At 37.3% G+C, this 24,047-nt stretch overlaps 1 protein-coding gene and 1 pseudogene across 4 annotated transcripts in view; one reads left to right on the forward strand and one right to left on the reverse strand.

The window, feature by feature from the left end:
- ROCK2 (Rho associated coiled-coil containing protein kinase 2) overlaps positions 1–24,047 on the forward strand; it is a 140,709-nt gene that overhangs the window by 86,767 nt on the left and 29,895 nt on the right. For 2 of the 4 annotated variants that reach the window (NM_001444354.1, NM_001444353.1), the window contains 13 exon segments: positions 7,102–7,246; positions 11,431–11,569; positions 13,643–13,734; positions 14,536–14,695; positions 16,744–16,804; positions 17,676–17,687; positions 18,703–18,782; positions 18,955–19,003; positions 19,565–19,700; positions 19,797–19,888; positions 20,110–20,356; positions 20,749–20,855; positions 21,865–22,024. In NM_001444354.1, the coding sequence (NP_001431283.1) occupies positions 7,102–7,246; positions 11,431–11,569; positions 13,643–13,734; positions 14,536–14,695; positions 16,744–16,804; positions 17,676–17,687; positions 18,703–18,782; positions 18,955–19,003; positions 19,565–19,700; positions 19,797–19,888; positions 20,110–20,356; positions 20,749–20,855; positions 21,865–22,024 (1,480 nt within the window). 4 annotated transcript variants of the gene reach the window in all.
- On the reverse strand, positions 9,099–10,825 carry LOC102163155 (AP-3 complex subunit sigma-1 pseudogene; annotated as a pseudogene).

Consider the following 24,047-nt stretch of genomic DNA (forward strand, 5'->3'; position numbering starts at 1 on the left):
TTGAGAGGGTGCAGAGAAATCACACATGTTTTTAGGATGGATAGAGTGTGAGAGTAGAGGAACAGGACGGAATATGGTGTTTATAAAAATAATTTTACAAGCATATAAGTGAATATTAAATTCAGCTATTTAAATATCTTATTTTTTTATTTTTTATTTATTTATTTTTTTAATCTTTTTCTAGGGCCACACCTGCGGCATATGGAGATTCCCAGGCTAGGGGGTCTAATCAGAGGTGTAACTGCCAAGCCTCTGCCAGAGCCACAGCAACGTGAGATCTGAGCTGCGTCTTCGACCTACACCAGAGCTCACGGCAACACCAGATCCTTAACCCACTGAGCGAGGCCAGGGATCAAATCCGCAACCTCATGGTTCCCAGTCGGATTCTTTTCTGCTGCACCACGACGGGAACTCCAGCTGCTTATTTAATCCAGATAGTGATTCCACAGATCTCACTGATAATCATCTTTCAGTGTGCTACCCAACTGTGTCTTTGTTTGAATAGAAATCCTTAATTTTTGTGTAGTCAAATATATATATTTTTTAATATTGAACCTTTAAAAATGTTGCTTTACCCCAAACCTCCGTTCCTTAAGTAATATTAATAATGAAAGTAATTATATAATGTTGAAAATAAAGGAATTTTTTATTAAACTATAGTATGTAGAATTTATAATTTTATGTTGTTAATGCGAATAGTGTTGTTGCAAGTTTCAGGTGCATCGCTTTGTTTGCCTTTGTCTCTGATAATTATTATGGTCTTAGAGCCATTAGAAAAGTTCATAGTTTCAATCTTTCTTACCTGCCTATCTATCTGTAGAAAGGATTGGCAAATTAGAGCACAGGGCCAAATCTGTAATTCCTGTGCTAAAAATGTTTTTTCCATTTTTAAAAGATTGTTTTAAGAGAGAGGATATGGGAGTTCCCATCGTGGCGCAGCAGAAACGAATCCGACTAGGAACCCTGAGGTTGTGGGTTTGATCCCTGGCCTCGCTCAATGGGTTAAGGGTCCGGCGTTGCCGCAAACTGTGGTGTAGGTCACAGACACGGCTTCAATCTGGCATTGCTGTGGCTCTGGCGTAGGCTGGCGGCAACAGCTCCGATAAGACCCCTAGCCTGGGAACCTCCATATGCTGTGGGTGTGGCCCTAAAAAGACAGACAAAAAAAAAGAGGATGTGCAGTGGAGGTCCTGTGTGGCCCACAAAGCCTAAAATATTTACTTTCTGGCTCTTTACAGAAAATCTTTGCTAACTCATAATCTATAATAAAGGCAGAGATGCTCGAATTATTTTTTAGCTCTACTAGTGTAATATAAAACATTGTACCATAGATAAAGGCAAAAATAAAATACAGCTATAAAATTATAACCCCTAAATCTAAAATTGTCACTATCACAAATAAGAGTAATCATGTTTCATTAAATTGTCATTGATAGATTATAGATCACACAATTTTCTGAATGCTGTAAATCTTTTTCTCCCTGAAAAAAATATCTGGGTGCGAGTAAACGTCACAGTTAGTATAATACTTTTACATCTAGATTATCTCAGTGACAGCCAAGAAGTACTGCTATTAAAATTATTTGGTATTGGGAGTTTGTGCGGTGGCGAAGGGGTTAAGCCTCCTGTTGCATTGGCTCAGGTCACTGCAGAGGTGTGGGTTTGATCCCAGGCTTGGTGCGGTGGGTTAAAGGATCCAGCATTGCCACAGCTGTAGCGAAGGACAGCAGTGGTATGGATTCAACCCCTGGCCCAGGAACTCCCATATATTGTGTATGCAGCCATAAAATACATTAAAAAAAAAAAAATTGGAGTTCCTGTTTTGGCTCAGTGGGTTAAGAACCCAACTAGTCTGCATGAGGGTGTGGGTTAGATCCCTGGCCCTGCTCAATGGCTTGGGGATCCAGTATTGCTGCAAATTGCGATCTATGTTGTGGATGAGGCTTGGATCCAGCATTTCTGTGGCTGTGGCTTAGGCTGGCAGCTGCACCTAGGAACCTCCATATGCTACAGGTGAGGCCTTAAAAAGAAAAAAAATTATTTGTCATTGGAGTTCCCACTGTGAAGCACAGCTGGTTGAGGATCTGGTGTCGCTGCACCTATGGTGTGGGTCACAGCTGTGGCTCAGACTCAATCCGTTGTCCAGGAGCTTCCATATGCCGCAAGAGCAGCCTGAAAAAAAAAACAAAAACATTACTTGGCACTAATCAGACAAGTTTACTTCCCTCTGTGCCTGTCATCACGCATTTCATAGCAACGTTTACCACCTTGTTTTCTCCTGTGGCATATAGAAGTTGCTGGGCAAGGAATTGAATCCGAGCCACAGTTGTGACCTATGCCTTAGCTGCAGCAATGCTGGATCCTTAACTCACTGTGTCACAGCAGGATCTCCAACTTTTAACACCTTTTAAGGCACATTTTATGTTGGTATTTTAAATTACTGAAAATAGTGTAAGATTTTATGCATTAATGTTCTAGTCTATAGCATTTGATTAATTTGAAGCTATAAAATTTTAAAAACTAATAGGTAAAATGTTAGTGTTCTTAACCTTTCTACAAGTGACATCAGTTTTTAAAATACAGGCATTTCTAGTCATGTTTCTAAAAAACCCTATTTTCTGCAAAATTATACATTTAAAAGAACAGGCTTATGGGAGCAGTAGGGAGAGACCATTCAAGAGCTATGCAGCTTCGGATAACCAGGGCCGTGATAACAACAACAACAACAACAACAACAATAATAATAATTAGTACCCAGGGAGATGATTGGAATAAGAGGCAGCTTTGTTCCTGTGGGCACTGTAACATGGAAACAGAAATGGAGTTCTAAACCAGTTGGGCTCTCTTTTAGATTCAATAGGAGAAGCAGGACCTTCCACTAGCCAAGAATCTTACAAGGCAAGGAAGAGATATGCCTCTCTGAGGAAGGAGCCCCTGGTGCAAGCGCTCATTTTTAATTGTTAAAATGGACTGATTAGGCTCCTGCCTATGTAGCGCAAGCTTCCAGTGCTTCTGATAATTAATAGTAATATTTACAATTTTTTGTTTCCACTCTCACAGGAGCATTTTGAATAGTTTTCTTAGACCAACTCCAAGATTTGTGATTGACCAATTTTGTGTTTTCAGTAAATCTCTTGATTTATGATAGTTTGTCAATTATAAAACACTAGATATATTTAGCAAATACACATTATCTAATACATTTAAGATAAAGTACTTTTGAAGAAGCTTTTGAAAATTTATACCTATTTATGTTACTCTCCAGCTTAAAACCTTTCAGTAGATTTCTGTCATCTACTGGATAAAGTTCAAACTCCTTAGCTAATCATATGAAGCCTCTGGTGATAGGATTTTTGCCCACCTTTTCACCCTTATTCTCTATCATTTGATCTCTTGTACTTTTTGGTTCAGAGGTCTTATGTTACATATGGTTCTTTTTATACCATGGTATTTCATGATTCCTGTCCTTCATATATGCTGTAGAATACAGTCTGCCAGGGAAATTCCTACTCTTACTTGCTAATGAAGGCTTTTTTAGGTTGGCTCCCATGTCTTCTTTTCTTTCTCCCTTTTTCTCTTTGCTTGCTTGCTTTCTCTCTCTCCCTCTCTCTCTCTCCCTCCCTCCCTCCCCTCCCTCTCCCCCCCTTCTTCCTTTCTTTCTTCTTTCCTTCTTTCTTTCTCTCCTTCCTTCCTTTCTTTCTCTACACCTGCGGCACATGGAGGTTCCCAGGCTAGGGGTCTCATTGGAGCTGTAGCCATCGGTCTACACCACAGCCACAGCACTGCCAGATCTGAGCCGCGTCTGCGACCTACACCACAGCTCACAGCAACGGCGGATCCTTAACCACTGAGCGAGGCCGGGGATCGAACCTGCAACATTACGGTTCCTAGACGGATTTGTTTCCACTGCGCCACAATGGGAACTCCCAATTTAAACTCCCTTTTATTTAAGAATGATATTTAAAAATCAATATTTGGGTGCTAGATGCAGTCATTGCTCCTGGAGCACCATTACTTCTAGGCTCTGTCAGTGGGCATGTGTGTATTATATACATTATGTCTACTAACTCACATACACATATATGTTCATATTTAATTCTGTACTTATCTCTCTTTATGTAAATAATATTAAAAACTATGAGTTCATACTGATACTTCTAATTCTAGTCCTACACCACAGGATTCATTCTAGTCTTCCTCCTTTTTTGTAATTACTTTTTTTGGATAGTGAGAAACCTGGCTCTCATTATCTACACTGTGTTTTCTTGTTCAGCACTAGCACACACATAAAATTTATTTCAGACTTGCCTGTCCCTTACCCCTAAGATAAACATTTATTAACTAGGATAGATTATTTTTGTGTTTAGGCTTGTGGTATTCATTTAAGTGTTTTCCAAAGGCATCAAGATCAATTCTTCTCTGTCCTCTTCAGTGTGGTTATATTATTGATTTATGAAACAGGTCCATTTCTTATTGTTTGAATTCCATTTAGAGATGCCCCACATCTGGCTGCTTTTATTTTATTTTTTAAATATTTTGGATATGTGAAGCATTCCTCTGGTTTGAGAGTCCACACTATACAGATTGTATGCTCAGAGAAGGATCACCCCCTCCTTATCCCACTGCACCATTCCTGTACTCATTTCTTTTTTTTTTTTTTTTTTTTTTTTTGGTCTTTTTTTGTCTTTTTGCCTTTTCTAGGGCAGCTCCCGTGGCATATGGAGGTTCCCAGGCTAGGGGTCCAATCAGAGCTATAGCCTCCGACCTATACCACAGCCACAGCAACGCAGGATCCGAGCCATGTCTGCAACCTACACCAGAGCTCATAGCAGTGCTGGATCCTTAACCCACTGAGCAAGGCCAGGGATCGAACCTGCAACCTCATGGTTCCTAGTCGGATTCGTTTCCGCTGCACTACAGCGGGAGCTCCAAAATAATTTTTCTTTTGGTGGCATTTTTGTGTGTGTGTCTGGCCAGGTTTTAACTCTTAAGTCTCAGATTTGTTTTAAGTCTAATTTATATGGATATATGTGAAATGAAGAGATTTTATTTACCCTCGTAAGTCTCTATGAATTTTTCCTACAGTAGAAGTCTAAAATATAGGATAGTCCATGATAAAAATTAATTTTATATACCCTGCCTGTTGTAATCAGGCACTGTCTTCATTTTTTATCCTTAGTAACTCATGCAGAGTATAGCCCTCATAATTTGCTCAATTATTTCCAGATTTTTAAAATTTTATTAATTTATAGTCAAACTAAAGTGGCCTCTATTTGTTGTATACTTGGGAAAATAAAATCACGGAGTTATTTCTGCTGATTTGAGGAATGAAAAGATTGCTTTAAAATTAATTTCCCATGTTAAACATATTTTATTGCACTTAAAAGCATTAATAAAATAACTTGAGCTTTCTTTCCCCAAGGTAGTCATACTTAGTATTTTGATAGTTTGTATAGCTTCATGAAAAAGAACATAGGTTCCTGTCGTGGCTCAGTGGTTAACAAATCTGACTAGGAACCATGAGGTTGCGGGTTCGATCCCTGGCCTTGCAGCAGCTACAGCTCCGATTCGACCCCTAGCCTGGGAACCTCCATATGCTGTGGGTGCGGCCCTAGAAATGGCAAAAAGACAAAAAAAAAAAAAAAAAAGAACATAGGTGAAACTCTTTACCAGACATGTAAAGGAAAGGAAGGGCATTTAGGTTAATCTATAAAGTCTTTGCACGTTTGTACATAGCTAGAGGTGAACGAGTGTTATTTGTTTTTAGCACCACACTTCTGTAAACTATTGTGATTTAATCCTGCAACATACACACATATACAAACATGTACACACACACAGATAATAACTACAATGGTTCTTGTCCTTGTCAAAAAGACATCAGATGGGGATTATTTTATGATTACCCACTGAACTAAACACAGAAAGGGTTTTTATTTTTTATTTTTTTTTGTCATTTTGCCAAATATCTTGATGTTACAGTTCCATATTTCTAAACATGAAGCTTGGAGTTGTAGCTTTCAAACCATTAAGATCTTTTGATTAAACAGTTGATCTATTTCCCCCATTTTTTTTCTTGGTATAACAAGAACCATTTCTTTATCTATTCCTCCAAAACTGGGGGCTTTGTAGTTTTAATTACTGTAGTTTCTTTGGAAATATCAAAGCTTCCTTTCCCTGATGATTCTTTTCTTTCCCCCAGGTCAGGTGCCTTAAGATTTTGTACTTCTCTCATAACTCCTTCTCAGTGAAAGAAAAAGAGGATATTGATTTTTTTTTTTTTTTTTTTAAATGGCATATGGCATTTGTGGCATATGGAAGCCCCTGGGCCAGGGATTGAATCCAAGTCACACCTGTGACCTGCGCTGCAATTGTGGCAATGTTGGGCCCACTGCACTAGGCTGGGGATCAAACTGGCATCTCCGCAGTAACCTAAGCCACTGCAGTGGGATTCTTAATCTGTGGTACCACGGCAGCAACTCCCAAAAGATAGTGATTTGTGTGGAGTTCTCACGGGGTTGTTAACAACCTTTTCTTTCTTTCATTGATGAAGCCTCCTGTATTTTATTTTATTCTATTATATTTATTTTATTTTGTCTTTTGCCATTTCCAGGGCCGCTCTCTCGGCATATGGAGGTTCCCAGGCTAGGGGTCGAATTGGAGCTGTAGCTGCTGGCCTATACTAGAGCCACAGCAACGCAGGATCCGAGCCGCATCCACAGCCTACACCACAGCTCAAGGCAACGCCGAATCATTCACCCACTGAGCAAAGGCAGGGATCGAACCCGCAACCTCATGGTTCCTAGTCGGATTCGTTAACTACTGAGCCTCGACGGGAACTCCGAAGCCTCCTGTATCTTAGAATTGGAAAATTATCCCTGGTCTTCTGTCATCTGAACATTTTTATGCATTTCATGATGCATTTATCCCCTGTCCTCCCAAAGCCACGTCAGCAGTGAAGGTTTGTTGGCAGCAATGTGTAGTCATTGTATATGTAATAATAAATGAATTAATTGTGTTTACATGTGTGTTTACACACATTTTATACACATCTTTTTTTTTTTTTTCCCTTCCCTCTTTCTCTCTCTGCGCTTTACCCAGACAGGCATGGTGCATTGTGATACGGCAGTTGGAACACCTGACTATATATCACCTGAGGTTTTGAAATCACAAGGGGGTGATGGTTACTATGGGCGAGAATGTGATTGGTGGTCTGTGGGTGTTTTCCTTTTTGAGATGCTGGTGGGTAAGTAAATATTTTAACTTGTTTTTCTTTTTCCAAAACCCATCTCATAATACTTTATTTCTAAGTCAAGAATGTAAGACGGTAAAAAAATTCATTATCTGCATTCTAGGGGAAAAATAGAATTTCCGAAAACTTTGAATCAATAATATCTAATATGATAGATTATTGATTGGAAAAATAAAACCATGGCACAGTGATTGAGTAGAATATAAAAGGAATTGAAAGCATACTGCTAGGAAATGTTCTTGCAATAGATTCTTTTTGTGTTTAGAAATTATTAGGACAAGAAGCAAGTTTACAGCTGCAGTAGGCCTTCATTCTGAGATTTTGGGTTTTTTTTCTTTTTTTAGAGCATTCAGAGATTTCTTAATCAGCAGAATTTGTTGTAAATATTTTAATTATAAGGCTGTTAGTATTTTTCCCAATAATAATAGGGAACTGAAAGTTCTCTTTGTAATTATATTAATTAATTTTTAAACTCTTTCTTACATTTATTACTCATATATATTTGGTCTGTAATTATAGTAAAATCATAAATATAGTTATTGACCATTTGACTATCAAGATAAATATATCTTATAATAATATTTCAGCTTCAGAAAACTCAGAGGCAAGTTTAATAATTTCTTTTACTTTGACCAGATAAAATTTGGAAGGCTCAAGTATTTTGAAACTTTTCTTTCTGTCATAGATTTCATTTTTAAGATTTCCAATTCCCAGAGTTCCCTGGTAGCACAGCAGGATAAGGATCTGGTGTTGTCAGTGCCATGGCTTGGGATGCTGCTGTGGCATGGGTTCAGTCCCTGGCCTGGGAACTTCTGCATGCCATGGTGCAGCCAAAAAAGAGATTTCACATTCCTAAATACTAGGATCACAAAATATATTCTGGCCAAGGAAACCAGTGACTGAAACACCTGTCTTGGAGATGAGGGAGATACAGCAAAATCTATTTATGAGGCAACTGTATTGAGGCTAATCACATTCCTTTTTTCTTTTTTAATGGCTGCACCCATGGCATATGGAAGTTCTTGGGCCAGGGGTTGAATCTGAGCTGCAGCTGCAACCTGTGCCACAGCTGTGGGAACACCAAGTTCTTTAACCCACTGTGCTGGGCTGGGATCAAACCCTCGCCTCTGCAGCAACCCAAGCCACTGCAGTCAGATTCCTAACCCACTGTGCCACAGTGGGAGCTCTAGGGCTAATCACATTCTTTGTAATGACTGAAGAATTGAAAATATAGGTTTAGAAGTTGGGGGATTTATTTTCTAAAAGATGACTCAAAGAAATTGGTAGTGGAAATCTGTAAAATCTGTACAGTAATTGAGTATGGCTATTGCTTAAAAAAATCAGTACAAATTTTTTTTTTCCAGTTACCATAGAGTTTATTTAAACTAAGAGGAAAAGGTTATAATGTTTTCATGCAATACATACTTGGTTCTTTAAATAACAATTGTGACAGATAACAGAAGGAATTAAAGAAGGCTGCACTTGTGATCCATACAAAACACCAACATTTTGGGTTGTACATAATTTAAAGAAATGTCTCAAAACACTTTTCGAAATACTGTAGTAGCCAATACATAGAGACATGCCTCAGGTGGCCATAGGAATGCAGTTTAGAAAAGAAAGAAAAAAATCACACTTGGAACTACTCAATTTCTTCAAAATCACTGAGCAAGAAAAGCAATGTTGAACTTCCATACAGATTTTACATAACTTCTGTATAGTACCTTGACTCAAATCCAAGAGCAAAAGTTAAGACTCTCCTCCTCTATTTTTGGTAAACAACTGCATGGTAAACTTAGATGACTCTTCCCTCTGGATTTTACCTGGGAGTGGCCTTTTCAATTTTTTATTTCAAAGAGGGCAGGTTTGGCACTTTTATACTGATGTCACCAATGTTGATATTTCTTGGGATCTCAGGAAGATTCATATTCTTTACAGCTGATACAGCACGGGCTGGAGCTCCTGCTAAGCCAGCCTCAGACTTCTCCAGTTTATTTTGCGCATCAGTTTGTGTCACAGTCTCATTCATGTTGGTCTCCAGTACCATTCCTCCCTCCCATCACCATTTCCGCAAGAATATTGTGAACCTTATCTACATGGAAAACTAAATCCAGTTCACAGACATTTTCAAAACACTTGTCTAATGTTTCCACAAATACTTGAATTAGATCTAAAATGCCAAGTTCACCTTCTGAAGAATCCACACAGAAGACGAAATACAATGTTGCCATAATGTCTATAAATCACTTTGCTCTCAGATCCTCCAATAATCCTCCTTCTAGGAAGTTGCAAACATGCTCATCTCTCTTAGACACCAAATGGGATGTCTCCCTGATGATTTGCTGTGGGTGTCTTCACTGTAGGGCTGGTGGAACTTGGCGAGCCGCGGCTTCCCGTGGTTATTAAAGACGAGCCTCGATCCTGGCTGAGCCGGGCCCACCGGGTGGGAGCTGGGGGCCAGGGCGAGGGCAGGCGGCAGAGGTTCCCCTCGGATCTCACTGGCGATCCTTCCCTGCCCGCCCCCTCCCTCCAAAAATCAGTACAAATTTAAGTAACAATTAGTCACGGAACTTTTTTGTGGTGTAAAATGCCTTCTTTTGAATACTATAAGTGTATACGTAGCATTGATCTTGCTGTGCTTAGTCTCGTGTCCTGTTGTGACTTGCTCTGTTTTGGACTGCTGTCTTTGGAGTGGGTCTCTTTGTAAACAACACTCTTACCTATTCTCCTGCCTCTGGGCTCTCTCTGATGATGTCTTAGTTGTAATCTTTTCAGAGTAGAATGTATTCCATCATGTGCTTAGACTCTGTGAGGGATTAAAAAAAAATGATATACTTTGGAGGAAGTCACCTGACTCATTTGAAGAGACCATTTAAATTCCTGGTACTGTTTTCAGCTCTGAGAGCTGAGTTTAATGAGTTCGAATAACACTAATTGGCAGTAATCTGATCTACTCTGGTGCTTGCTTATCAGGTTGGTTCGCACTGGACTTCGTTTAAAGGCGTCTGTGGCAGTTAAAAATTGCACTAGAGGAGTTCCCGTCGTGGCGCAGTGGTTAACAAATCCGACTAGGAACCATGAGGTTGCGGGTTCGGTCCCTGCCCTTGCTCGGTGGGTTAAGGATCCGGCTTTGCCGTGAGCTGTGGTGTAGGTTGCAGACACGACTCGGATCCCGAGTTGCTGTGGCTCTGGCGTAGGCCGGTGGCTACAGCTCCGATTCAACCCCTAGCCTGGGAACCTCCATATGCCGCAGGAGCGGCCCAAGAAATAGCAAAAAGACAAAAAGACCAAAAAAAAAAAAAAAAAAAAAAAAATTGCACTAGAAAAATCTTGAATTCAAAACTCTCCTCTGCCACTCTTTGCAAACGAAAACTAACTACCTGAATACCCTTTTTTGGCTGATTTGGGAAAGTCTGGTTTGTACTAAGGTGACTTGTCGTTGAGGCATACTGACAGAGTTTTGACGCTTCTGGCTTCTGTTGAGTACTGGCCAAAATGACGCCTTGTACTTTTTTTCTGTCTTTATACTTGCTTCAGTGCTTCTTTATCACAGTCATTGGTCAGCAGGAACATTGCACTGGGAGACTCTATCTGCCATTTTTAACTCCAGCTGTGTGTCGTCTTAGGCAGATCACATGTCGTCTATGTGGGCCTGATTTCCTCATATGTAAAATAACAGATCTGATCTAATTCTCAGAGCTGCATTGTCCAGTCTGTCATGATGAAAGCCCTTGAAATATGGCAGGGAAGTGAATTTTTCATTTTATTTAATTTTAAATTGCCACTTGTGGCTAGCGACTACTGTATTATATAACACAAAAGGCTAAATAATTTACTTTAAGCATTAGAGGACTCTGACTGATCTGACCCCACCGAGTAAGATTTTAAATTGTCCAATATACTGAGTTTTTTTCCCATTTTGTATTTGAAACCCTTGACAAATTATAGCGTTAATATTGATTTTATTCTGGTCTTAAAAATTAATAATTCATTGGTATGGTGAAATTTTAAATATGTTTTTACTGTGTGCCTGTTTGTTTTGACAGAGATTCCTGGCCCTTAGATCTTGTGTTCCTCCATACATGTGACACATTTAAACTTAACGTATTTAAATATTAGGTGGAAAATCTTTAATTTGCCTTCTCTGTTACACTCCGTCTTCTTTCTTGGAATTTTAGGGGATACTCCATTTTATGCAGATTCACTTGTAGGAACATACAGCAAAATTATGGATCATAAAAACTCGTTATGTTTCCCTGAAGATGCAGAAATTTCTAAACATGCGAAGAATCTCATCTGTGCCTTCTTAACAGATAGGTAATGTATATTGAATCTTTTGTAGAGAATCCTTTTAACTTTTAGGTTTGTAGAAATGGAAGCGTACCTAACACTTACATGTGAAATCAGTCTTTCTCTTTATTCAAATTGCATTTAATTCTAGTTTAGCCTTTTCCTATTGCTAAGCCTGGTGTTGGGTTACCCTTGTCGTTTTTATCTATGGTCTAATGGTAATCTAACTGTCGTCTAACTCTCGTATCTAAGAAGGAAAAAAATAGAACTTGGTAAAATAGTGCATTTGAGAGAAATAAAATTTTTGTATTTTTTATATCTTATCCTCTAATGTGATTAAACCATATTGCTCTTGGTGTACAGCTTTTTGAGAGAAGAAGTTCTGTGCAGATTATTAAGTTAATAATCTTAAAAACTATCTGTGTTTGAATTGGGAGTACCTTCTCCCCAGCCCTTTTTAATTTGCATTTGAATATGAGCAAGTTTGTCCCGAAATTCCATATTTCTTAACACAAAGTGGATGAACATTGCTGTGAAAACCTGCTTAAAAAGAGAAGCTAGAAAGTTACTGTAAATGTCTCCCTTGCCGTCTCTTTTCTCTTCCTTTCTGGTTCCCCATTTTATATTTGCGATGGGAATCATCCTGTCAGAGGACCACACAGGCAAGTGGGGACTTCCCCTCAGTCCAGATGTGGCTCCCGAGCTTTACGGTTTTAGGGAGATTGTTTTACTTTTGGGGGAGATGATTTTATTCCTTCTTAAAATGATGGGATCAGATTAGATGATAACCAAGGGCATTTCTCTCTAAGATGCTGATTCCTCAGCATACCGTACTGTTTGTTAGCCATTCTTGTTCAAAGCACAGTGACTATCCTCATACATTCATCTTTACATACTTTCTGTAGGATAAAATCTTAAAGGTGGAATTCTGGGATATAAATTTTAATGTTGACCTACTTGAGTTGCAAATTTGACCCCCAGAGAAGTTCCATCAGGGTGTATTTTCATTATTAATAATTATTTCCCGCATTTTCATCAAATTAAATATTATGAAATTTTTTCCATATAAAACAAGAAAATTATGTATTTATATTTGTCCTCATTAGACGCGTAATCATTTTTGTTTATCAGTCATTTGTAAAATAAAACTATGTTAATTATCTGATTACTGAGTAATTCATGCTGATAAACTCAAAAGAAATTCTGTATAATGTTTTATTTGATGACTAGATGGGGTTGGTGGGGATGACCATAATGGTACTGAAAGGTAAAATATAAAAGAGCATCTATAGATCTGTAGCATATGTTATATGGTACAGCATATCTATAGCATAAAGGAGTAGCATTCATGAAAAATTCACCTTAGCAGTTTATGGGGGATAGTAGTTTCAGTAGGTGGAGAAAAGATAGTTTGGAAAGAATTTAATGCCGTCATTGTGACTAGGAGCACCTCCCTCTATAGGTTGTCCTATTTATATTAAACATAACCTCAGGGGCATATTTTAAAAAGGATGCTTTTTATTTCCATATAGTCTCCATTGAAGACTCATATATTACAGAGAATGGAATTATTTGTAACATTTTTCTTGTGATTCAGAATGATAATTTTAATATAAATGTAATATATATTTATATTTACTATAGCTATTTCCAGAGTAAATGTGGATAGCTTCAGACACATGTGTGAGTTCTTTTTCAGACAAGGAGGAATATTTTTAAATGACATTTTTATCAGAGAGGTTTTGAAAAACTCTCCTGTGCCAAAAGTTAGATCTCTATCCATTTTATGCCCTGAAGTTGGTCATGGGTTGTGGCACACATGGGTGGTTTTTTTTAATGGAAAATCTCATGTGTACCTTCATTTGACACAAAGTACAGGTGGAAACACATTTCCCTTTCCATGACATTTATTATCTAGAAAGAGCATGTGCTATAAAATGGAGATTGCTTATTTTTGAGCAGCATTTAAGCTGAAGCTTTTAGTTAAGATATCTCAAGCTCATTTGTGATCCTTATTTTGATCTTTGTTGGGAGAGAGTTGTATTTTTGTATTTTTATAATCTTACTCTTTATAATACGGTTTTTAACTGCATCGTTTAGGGAGGTGCGACTTGGGAGAAATGGGGTGGAAGAAATCAAACAACATCCTTTCTTTAAGAATGATCAGTGGAATTGGGATAACATAAGAGAGAGTAAGTCAAAAATTTAAATATTTCCGTTTCATCACATTTTAAATTTTATAAATTGATTCCTCTTCTGAATTAACAAGCATGTCTGGTACACTTAATGCCAACTAATTTTTAAATTGAGAGGTTTCATTTCAATTTGTTTTGAAACAGTATTTATAACTAATTATTATTACCTCAGTGTCTTAGCAAATTAACATGTATTTATTTCCCAGTGCTTTTATAATAAACTTTACAGGTTTCTTAATTTATCAAGCTAAGTTTTGTACACCTCAGTAATTTTCAGAGTAGAGGAAATATAATTATCTTTAATTCAGGTGTTTGAAATAATAAATCAATAATTAGTTATTTATAGAGACCTTACTCTGGTGAATACTAGAATAAGCATAGTAATTCAGTTTAACTTTATGTATATTTGATATTAATTCATTCTAAAGATAAGAAATATTTTCACTTAATATAGAAAACTGAAGACTAAAGAGTGTATACACAGATTATTGCTACTTGTAATTTTAATACCTAGAATAATGTCATATACCTTTCCCTGTTTAATTGATTTATCTGTATTTAAAACTGATCTAGTATAATAGTAAAACATTCATAAAATTTAATTATTTGATATAATAAAATAGAAAATCTGTTACTAAAATTTTCTATAGTAAATCATAATGTTAATCACACATCAGTATATAATGTGATAATATTAATATGATGTATATTAATAATATAAAACAAAATAGGGGTAGTTTATGTATTTTTGAATCATATATATTATTTTTAAGTAATTTTTTTCTTTTCTTTTAATAGCGGCAGCTCCTGTGGTACCTGAGCTCAGCAGTGACATAGACAGCAGCAATTTTGACGACATTGAGGATGATAAAGGAGATGTGGAAACCTTCCCAATTCCTAAAGCTTTCGTGGGAAATCAGCTGCCCTTTATAGGGTTTACCTATTATAGAGAAAATCTGTATGTGATTTGTTTGTTGTGTTTTTATTGTTTGTAGGAGCTATCTATAAAGAGTTGTCTTACTTCGAGACTCTGAATTATAGAAGACAAGGTTAATTTGTTTTAAACTGAGTTTTTTTCAATGAATATTATATGATATTTGTTTACAAATCAGTGTGAGGCAATAGTCTGTATTGTTGGGGGTATGTAAAGTAATACCAAATACCTACTTTTGAAGGAGCTTGTCAACTAATAAGGGATATAATTGTGAGAGTTATATAGGCATAATGAAGGGTAGAATGTGATATTTGCCTTAAGAAAGTTACCAAAAAGATCTGAGATGGTTCCGAAGAAAAATAAAAGTTCTGTCTCATTGGGGCGAGGGTGGGAAAAGTCAGGTAAGACCTCAGGAAAAAGGTAGCATTTTAGCTGAGACTAATGATAAAGGGTTTTGAGTGACTGAGATGTAGGGAGCTTGGGGGAGTATAGTGGCGAGGTGAATAATAGAATCAAAAGTTTGGAATGTAAGCATCTATTGGGGACAGAGTGGTACAGTCCAGGAAGGCTCAAACGTAGGGTAAATGTCACTATGTTAGGAGGACCGTTTGGAGTATCTAATGGGACTGTATTTTTCTTGCCTGTAATTCTCCCATCTGGTGCAGAGCCTATTACAAGATCGTTTAATAAATATTGGTCAACTGGAGTGAGTATTGGCTATAAGATTAGAAAACAGATTGGAGATGGAGCTTAGCGGAAGCTTAATAAAACGGTTGTTGTGTGCTGTGCTAAGGGACTTTAGACTTTGACAGGCATTGAGGGGCCATTGAAAACTGTTCAATAGTTGAGTGAAGCGTTAAAGACATTTAAGAAACATAGATTTGAGAAATTTCTTGTACTTCCATGTATGTAGTGGTTGGGGTGATCAACCATTACGGTTTGGACTGAGGGGTTTACTAGGATGTGGTGTGGGACTTTTATGCTTCACCTGGGAAAATCCCAGCAAACCAGGTTGAGTTGTTCATCCTGCTAATGATAGTGCTCTGAAAATTGTTGTAATGCCGACTAAAATGAGGGTATCAGTGCCAGGCATGTTTATAAACAGTGAGAGAGGAGTTGGCAGTTGAATAGATGTGATGACTTAGGTATTAAGATCTGAAGATCCAAAGGTGTTGTCTTTGAGGGAGTTCCCATTGTGGTGCAGTGGAAACAAATTCACCTAGTAACCAAGAGGATGCGGGTTTGATCCCTGGCCTTCCTTGGTGGGTTGGGGATCCGACATTGCTGTGATCTGTTGTGTCGGTCCCAGACTTGGCTTGGATCTGGTTTTGCTGTGGCTGCGGTGTCGGCCGGCACCTGTAGCTCCAATTCAACCCCTAACCTGAGAACTTGGCATATGCCGCAAGTGCGGCTCTAAAAAAAAGGAAAGAAACAAATGTTATCTTTGAAAAGGAGAGATGTCTCTTTCTAGAAGATTTCTAGAAAAGAAGGATAAAATAGTTGAAGTTCCCGTCATGGCTCAGCAGAAACGAATCTGACTAGCATCCATGAGGATGCAGGCTCAATCCCTGGCCTCCCTTAGTGGATTAAGGATCCGGCATTGCTGTGAGCTGTGGTGTAGGTTGCAAACTCAGCTCAGATCCTGCATTGCTGTAGCAGTGGTGTAGGCAAGTGGCTGCAGCTCCAATTGGACCCCTAGCCTGGCAACCTCCATATGCCGCAGGTATGCCCCCCCCCCCAGAAAAAAAAGAAGAAGAAGAATAAAATAGTCATAGAGTCATAGGAACTCAAAGGAGAGGGAAGAAAGTATACAGTGCTGCTTGGTGACCCCAGTCTCAACAATGTTGAGGACTAGGACATCCACTAAGAGTGAGAGGCAAGAAATATTTAATGTTTTAAATGGTCGGAAATGATATAAATCTCTAGAGGGGAAAATATTGCTTCCTTTAAAATATGTTGAACTGAAAAGAAAGATAATCTTTGTGGTTGGAATTTAATTCTGAGGATGACTTTGTATAGAAAATGAATTAAAATGACATGCAAAATAATTTCTTTCCTGCTTTTCCTTCTAGGTTATTAAGTGACTCTCCATCTTGTAAAGAAAATGATTCAATACAAATAAGGAAGAATGAAGTATGTATAAATTTTTACTACTTTATTTGTTTTTTTGTCATTTTGCCCTTTTCTAGGGCTGCATCCCACGGCATATGGAGGTTCCCAGGCTAGAGGTCTAATCGGAGCTGTAGCCACTGGCTACACCGGAGCCACAGCAACTCGGGATCTGAGCTGTGTCTGCGACCTACACCACAGCTCATGGCAACGCTGGATCCTTAACCCACTGAGCAAGGCCAGGGATGGAACCTGCAACCTCATGGTTCCTAGTCAGATTTGTTAACTACTGCGCCACGATGGGAACTCCCTTTACTACTCTATTTTAATCACATGTTCAAATATTTTAGTAATATCTGTATTTTAAAAGTCCAGTTGATGCCTCTTTTAGATGGCATTCTTTGTTGCAATTCAGTTCAGCATAGCATTGAAATGATTCATTTATTTGACAGGTATTGTATGGAATCCAGTGGCTGATGAGAAGATGAATTATACATGGCTTTAGGTTTAGTTTTAGTACCAAAAGTGGTAGAATAGGGTTACAAACAGCTGTATTTTCTACCAGCCAGAAAATTTTATCTTAGTACTATAAAATGTTCAGATAACAAGCTATAAGGATTCAGAAATAGTTGAGAGATTTAAATTTTGAGTATTTAGGAATGAATTCACATAAAGGATAATTTTATCAAAATGTTATAGTATTTTATAGCCTCTGTACTTTGTAACTATATACAAAGCTATATCGTGCACATAAATGTGGCTGCTAAACATTTTTCTCTTCAAAACATATAAAAACTAAAAAAATTGGTTGGGTCATTTTGGTATGATTTGTGTTTTAGGAATTTTCACAAAGCATAGTAATCTTTTTGATGTTTTTGTGTTTTGTTTTAAATAGGAAAGTCAAGAGGTATGTTGATGTCGAATATGTTGAAAAACAGACATACTCGTCACTCTAGCAATGTTCTGATGTAACCATATCCTACCTAGCATTTGGAATACTGCATCTACCAAGAGAGAAGTTCCTAACCTTTTTTCTACCAAGTATTTTTTTTATTATTGCTCCTATGGATTTTTTGTTTAAAAATGTATATTGCACATTTTTTGGTTTTTATTTATTGAAGATATATACCTAGCAGCAAGAACTTTTGATTAGCATGTGGTAACTAGTATGATCAAGTTATACTAATGCAGGAGCAACCAAAAGCTGTTAAACTTTACTAGTTCATTGGCCTGTCTTTTCTTACTAGGGAAATAATACAGTTTTGCTTAAAGATATATGAAATATATTAGAAATCATGGAGAACTAATCACTAGAAAGAATAGTGGAAAGAACCTTGCTCTTAGAATCTAATAGACTTGGGTCTTTTTGGGCACTGCCACTTACTAGCTATGCTGTCTTGGCCCAGTTATTCACTGTTTTTGGATTTCAGTTTCTTCATTGAATGGATCTAACAGTACCCATCTTTTCAGGGTTTTTGTTAGGATTAATAAGACAATGTTTGTAAAGTGCCTGCCACTGCACCTAAAACAAAAAAGGAACTCAAAAAGTTAAATCCTTTATAAAGGAAGTACTACTCCAAAAATGGATTATTTAATATTTTTTTTCCTGTCAATAAAAATCACATTAAGAAGATACAAATAGGAGTTCTCTTGTGGCGCAGCAGGTTAAGGCATTGTCATTGGAGTAGCCTGAATTGCTGCTGTGGCGTGGATTTGATCCCTGGCCCGGCAACTTCCACATGCCACAGGTGCAGCACTCCCCCCAAAAAACGAAGGTACAAATACTATACCTACCTATATTAAGTTGAAATACTATATCTATATTAAGCTGAAAGAAAAGAGAAGATTATCAGGTTTTCTTTAAGCCTGTCATCTTGAAATTTGATCAAACTTTATAATTATAGTTTCTTATTTTCTGACAGATTCAGAAAAAGCTATACACATTAGAAGAACACCTTAGCACTGAGATACAAGCCAAAGAGGAACTAGAGCAGAAGTGCAAGTATGTTTGTAGATAATTAAATGTTGTATTTTAAAATGTAAGTTTAAACATTTTACAATATTTAGAAAAAGAAGAGCTACGAAGTAATTATGTGATTATAATTTACAGTAAATATCTATATTGTAAATTAGGAGAGAATTATTTTATTACTATTTCCTTTGAAATTCCTCAGGTCTGTTAATACTCGCCTGGAGAAAGTAGCAAAGGAGCTAGAAGAAGAGGTAAAGTTGCTCCGTGCTTTTATTAACATTTTTGTTCATGCAAAATTTCAATGCCTGACTTATCCACAGAGTTCTCTTAGTACCATATTAATACATATCTTGTTACGTAGTAAAATCTGCCTTGTAGCATTGATGGACAGAACTCAGAACACAGGGTAGCCATAATAATAGGCTTCATTTTGTTACGTTTCTGCAAATGAGTTAATTTAGAATGTATAGATATTTTAAGTAAAAAAAATTGCATTTGTGTTAATGATATGACTTCAAAATAGAAATTGACAGTTGTTTCTTTTTTTAATTTAAACTCAGTTTGTATTAAGTAAAGATGGTTCAATTGTGATGGAATGTTACGGAAATTTTGACTTGCAGTTGTAAATAAAAGACAACGTCTTGATTATTTAAAAATACTGTGCTGTTTTAAAAATACAAAAAACGTAGTTTTAACAAAAGAGCTTTTTTAAAGGTCTTTTTTTTATCTGTTTGGTATGATGAAATATTTTTTATTTTTATTTGATTTTTATAAATACTTTCCTTTGATAATAATTTAAAACGTTATTTCAGATTGCCTTAAGGAAAAATGTGGAATCAGCATTAAGACAATTAGAAAGAGAAAAGGCACTTCTTCAGCACAAAAATGCAGAATATCAGCGGAAGGCTGATCATGAAGCAGACAAGAAACGAAATTTGGAGAATGATGGTTTGTGATGTAGAGTATTAAATACTAAGAAAAAAAGTTTGCATGTATGTGGGTGTATTGTGTTGAAGCTTGCCATTAAAATGCTTTTTATCATAGTTAACAGCTTAAAAGATCAACTGGAAGATTTGAAAAAAAGAAATCAGAACTCTCAGATATCCACTGAGAAAGTGAATCAACTCCAGAGACAGGTAAGTTGATCCTACTTTGTAATAAGAATATTGAATTTTACTTATGACTGTCTATTAACGTTTATTGTAATTGGCAGTGTTACCGAAGGGAAATCATTAGGAAGATATTTTTGGACTTTTGTTCATTTTAAACAGTTTGTAATGGGGTCATAAATTGAAGAATTTCCATCATATATAACTGTGTTTATTTGTCGTTTGTTTGATTTTGAATGGAATAACAGCTGGATGAAACCAATGCTTTGCTGCGAACAGAATCTGATACTGCGGCCCGGTTAAGAAAAACCCAGGCAGAAAGTTCAAAACAGATTCAGCAGCTGGAATCTAACAATAGAGATCTACAAGATAAAAATTGCCTGCTGGAAACTGCCAAGTTAAAACTTGAAAAGGATTTTATCAATCTGCAGTCAGTTCTAGAATCTGAAAGGAGGGACCGAACCCATGGATCAGAGATTATTAATGATTTACAAGGTATTAGAGATTTCATTTGAATTCATCTTATTTGATTTGTGTTTTGGAAATAACTTTAGATGTTGGATAATGTGCTGGAGTAGTACCTGTCTGAATATACTAGTCTGTTATGTAAAGTTAGGATATTAGAAGTACATTGTGTTACAAAATTTTATGAGTGAAAGATTTATTTTCAAATAATATCAAGTATTTTAACTAACAAACCACTCCTGAAAGTGGTAGATTGGATTCCAGTTGAATAATTCTAAAGCACTACGCCAACAATTATGAAAGTTTTGTTCAAAAATAATAGCTTTAAAGTGTGAGATGACTTCTGTATTTTTTATTCTTATTTTAATATATATGTATGTACTATATTAATTTATTGTTTTTAAAAAATGTTGCAATTTTAGGTAGAATATCTGGCCTGGAAGAAGATTTAAAGAATGGCAAAATCTTATTAACCAAAGTAGAGATGGAGAAGAGACAACTACAGGAGAGATTTACTGATTTGGAAAAGGTAAAACATGCGAAGTTTTGTCTTTGTGTAGGAAGATGACTCTCCACGTTCTTATTGTACACTTGGTTTTGTGGACTGGGACGTGCGTTTCGAGACCCGGAGTAGCACCGTGCAGGCAGCCCTTAGTGTGCAGGTGGCTGGGAGAGGATGTGCGTGGTGAGGATGCTGCTCCCTGGGCGTCCCAGGAAAACTCAGATTTTTGACTTACAACACATCTTTAAAACAATGTAAAGTTGTATGACTTTAATTTAGAAGTTTAAAAAAACTGCTGTAAGTCAGGGATAATTAGTTTCTAGGCTCTTTGCAGTTAATATTTTATTTTCATTCACTTACGTATTCACTCATTTAAGTATTTAGTGTCATCGTACGTGGTAGAAATACCAGGGTGCAGTTCTTGCCCTTAACAATCACACAGTCTGTTGGGCTTAAGCTCCTTCGTTGCTGTAAGTAGTAGGCTAGCCACTGGAGGACTCTAAGTGGATGATTTTATTAGAAGCACATTTAAGGTACCTTTCACTGGGTACCATGTGGTGAATAGGTTTGAGGAGGACAAGATGAGGTAGACAGACTACTCAGAGGCTTTCTTAGTAACTCTCGTAGTGGAGACTAAACAGTGGTTTCGGAGGATGGAAAATGGAAGTGAATCTGAGAAATATTTGGAGGAGGTACATTTGGTAGCACCTAGTGATTAAGTGGCATGTGAATAGTGGTCAGAGTGAGTTCTGAGTTCCTAGTTTGTGATGAAATCTATAGTGGTGCCATTACTTAATAAAGAATAAAGGAGAAATGGCTCTTTTAGAGGAGATCCATTTCAGTCTGAGTTGAGGTGCCTGCGAGACAACCAGATTAGAATGTCTATGAAGAAGTAAGCTATGGTAGTAGCAGCTAGAAATATTTGAGTCATCAATAAAGAAGTAGCTCAAACTACGAAGAGCTTTGTAAGTTTTTGGAATTGTGAGCCTGTTTTTTGTTGTTGTTGTTGATAGCTGCCATTTAAAATCTTTTATAGGAGAAGAATAACATGGAAATAGATATGACATACCAACTGAAAGTTATACAGCAGAGCTTAGAACAGGAAGAGGCTGAACATAAGGCTACAAAAGCACGGCTTGCAGATAAAAATAAAATTTATGAATCCATTGAAGAAGCTAAATCAGAAGCCATGAAAGGTACACATTTTCCTCAGAAGGTTTTCAGCAGCATTTTTAGTAAGAATTGATTTTGTAGCCAATTCTAATTTTGAAAAATATTTTTAGAAACTGTTAAGGAAGCTTTACCTATATATGTTTTTTCCTTTTAAGGCAATGACCATTTCTAAAATAGTAAGGCCTGGAGTTCCCGTCATGGTTCAGCAGTTAACGAACCCGACTAGTATCCATGAGGATGCTGGTTCGATCCCTGGCCTCACTCAGTGGGTTAAGGATCCGGCATTGCCGTGAGCTGTGGTGTAGGTCGCAGAAGTGGCTCGGATCTGGTGTTGCTGTGGCTGTGGTGTAGGCTGGTGGCTACAGCTCCGATTCGATCCCACCCCAGCAGTAGGAACATCCGTGTGCTGCGGGTGCAGCCCTAAGTGGTATCAGTGCTAACAGGCATACAGAGTTTGAAGTTCTAGATATACCTACTCAGATTTGGGGGATACGTTCTTTTTATAGTATTTAGTTTGACATTTCACCAGCTTGTATCAAAAAATTCTTGCCACTTTATAGACTATAAGTTAACTGAATATTTTGAAATTTGACATGATAAAGATGCTAGCTAGATTTGGTCAAAGACACAATATACAAATTGAGTGTAGGGTAAGATGACAAAGTTAACTTTTCCACAATCCAAGCTTATGTTTTGGAATCGTCTTTAAGGTAATTTCTTGTTTTTCAAACTGACTGACGGATTTAAAATCCAAAGGAAATCAATAAAGTATTCTTGTGAAAGATTTGCAAAACTCTTAAACAGAAATTTCAATTCATATTAAAATATAACATTTATTAATGACTTAGCAAAAAATAGCCTTTTAATTATTGAATTAGAGATTTTTTTGCTGTTGTTAAAAACAGTTTACTTGGAGTTCCTATTATGGCCCAACAGATTAAGAACCCATTGTTGTCTCTGTGAGGATGTAGGTTTGATCCCTGGCCTCACTCAGTGGGTTAAGTATTCAGTGCTGCAGCTCCCATCTGGTGTTGCCGTCCATGGCTATGGTGTAGGCTGCCAGCTGCAGCTACGATTCAACCCCTAGACAAGGAACTTCCATATGACAGGTGCAGCCATAAAAACGGGAAAAGAAAGCCTAAAACAAGTTTAATAAAGCCCTTTGATTCTGGATGATAAAAGATGAAATGAGAGCTTTATTTAGAAAAAGCTAGGAAGAGGAGTTCCTGTCGTGGCGCGGCGGAAAGGAATCCAACAGGGAACCATGAGGTTGCGGATTCGATCCCTGGCCTTGCTCAGTGGGTTAAGGATCCGGCATTGCCATGAGCTGTGGTGTAGGTCACCAATGTGGCTCGGATCTGGCGTTGCTGTGGCTCTGGGTGCTGTGGCTCTGGCATAGGCCTGCAGCTGTGGCTCCAATTGGACCCCCCTAGCCTGGGAACCTTCATATACTGTGGGTGTGGCCCTAAAAAGAAAAAAAAAAAGAAAAATAAAAAAAATAAATAGCTGAGAAGAAAGGTAGTGAGCCATGTTGCCCTGTGTATGGCCTAGAAGACAAGAGTTGAATTTCTTTTGAGGTCAAATTTTAGGTTCAATAAAATGCAAACATTTTCATGTTTTGTAATACCACCCAAAACAAGACAGAATCTTATTTTCTTTACCTCAGTGGGTTCACTTGTGCCTCTTTCTTTTCTCTGTGCCCACGATAGGGTTATGAGTTTTTAAAATGGGTGCATTTGTTTATAGGTTATTCTCTGAACTGTTGAAAATTAACCATTTCAGCATAATAATAACTCATTTTTTCAAATTCCTTTTTACAACACTAAGATACAGATGACTTTCATATTTTGCACAAGGACACAAAACTTAAATTTTATAGATGATACTCAAATCTGGTATAAAGCCAGTCTTTCCCTCCATATCATTGCCTCCTTTGATCAAGAATATGGCTTACAGACTTCCCTTTGTGGTTAACGAACCCGACTAGCATCCATGAAGACATGGGTTCCATCCCTGCCCTCGCTCAGTGGGTTAAGGATGTGGTAT

Source organism: Sus scrofa, chromosome 3 (assembly GCF_054392235.1).
Source record: "Sus scrofa isolate SSC_HxYL_T2T_F1_AM1 chromosome 3, Sscrofa_HxYL_maternal_Yorkshire_Landrace_v2.0, whole genome shotgun sequence".
NCBI lineage: Eukaryota > Metazoa > Chordata > Mammalia > Artiodactyla > Suidae > Sus > Sus scrofa.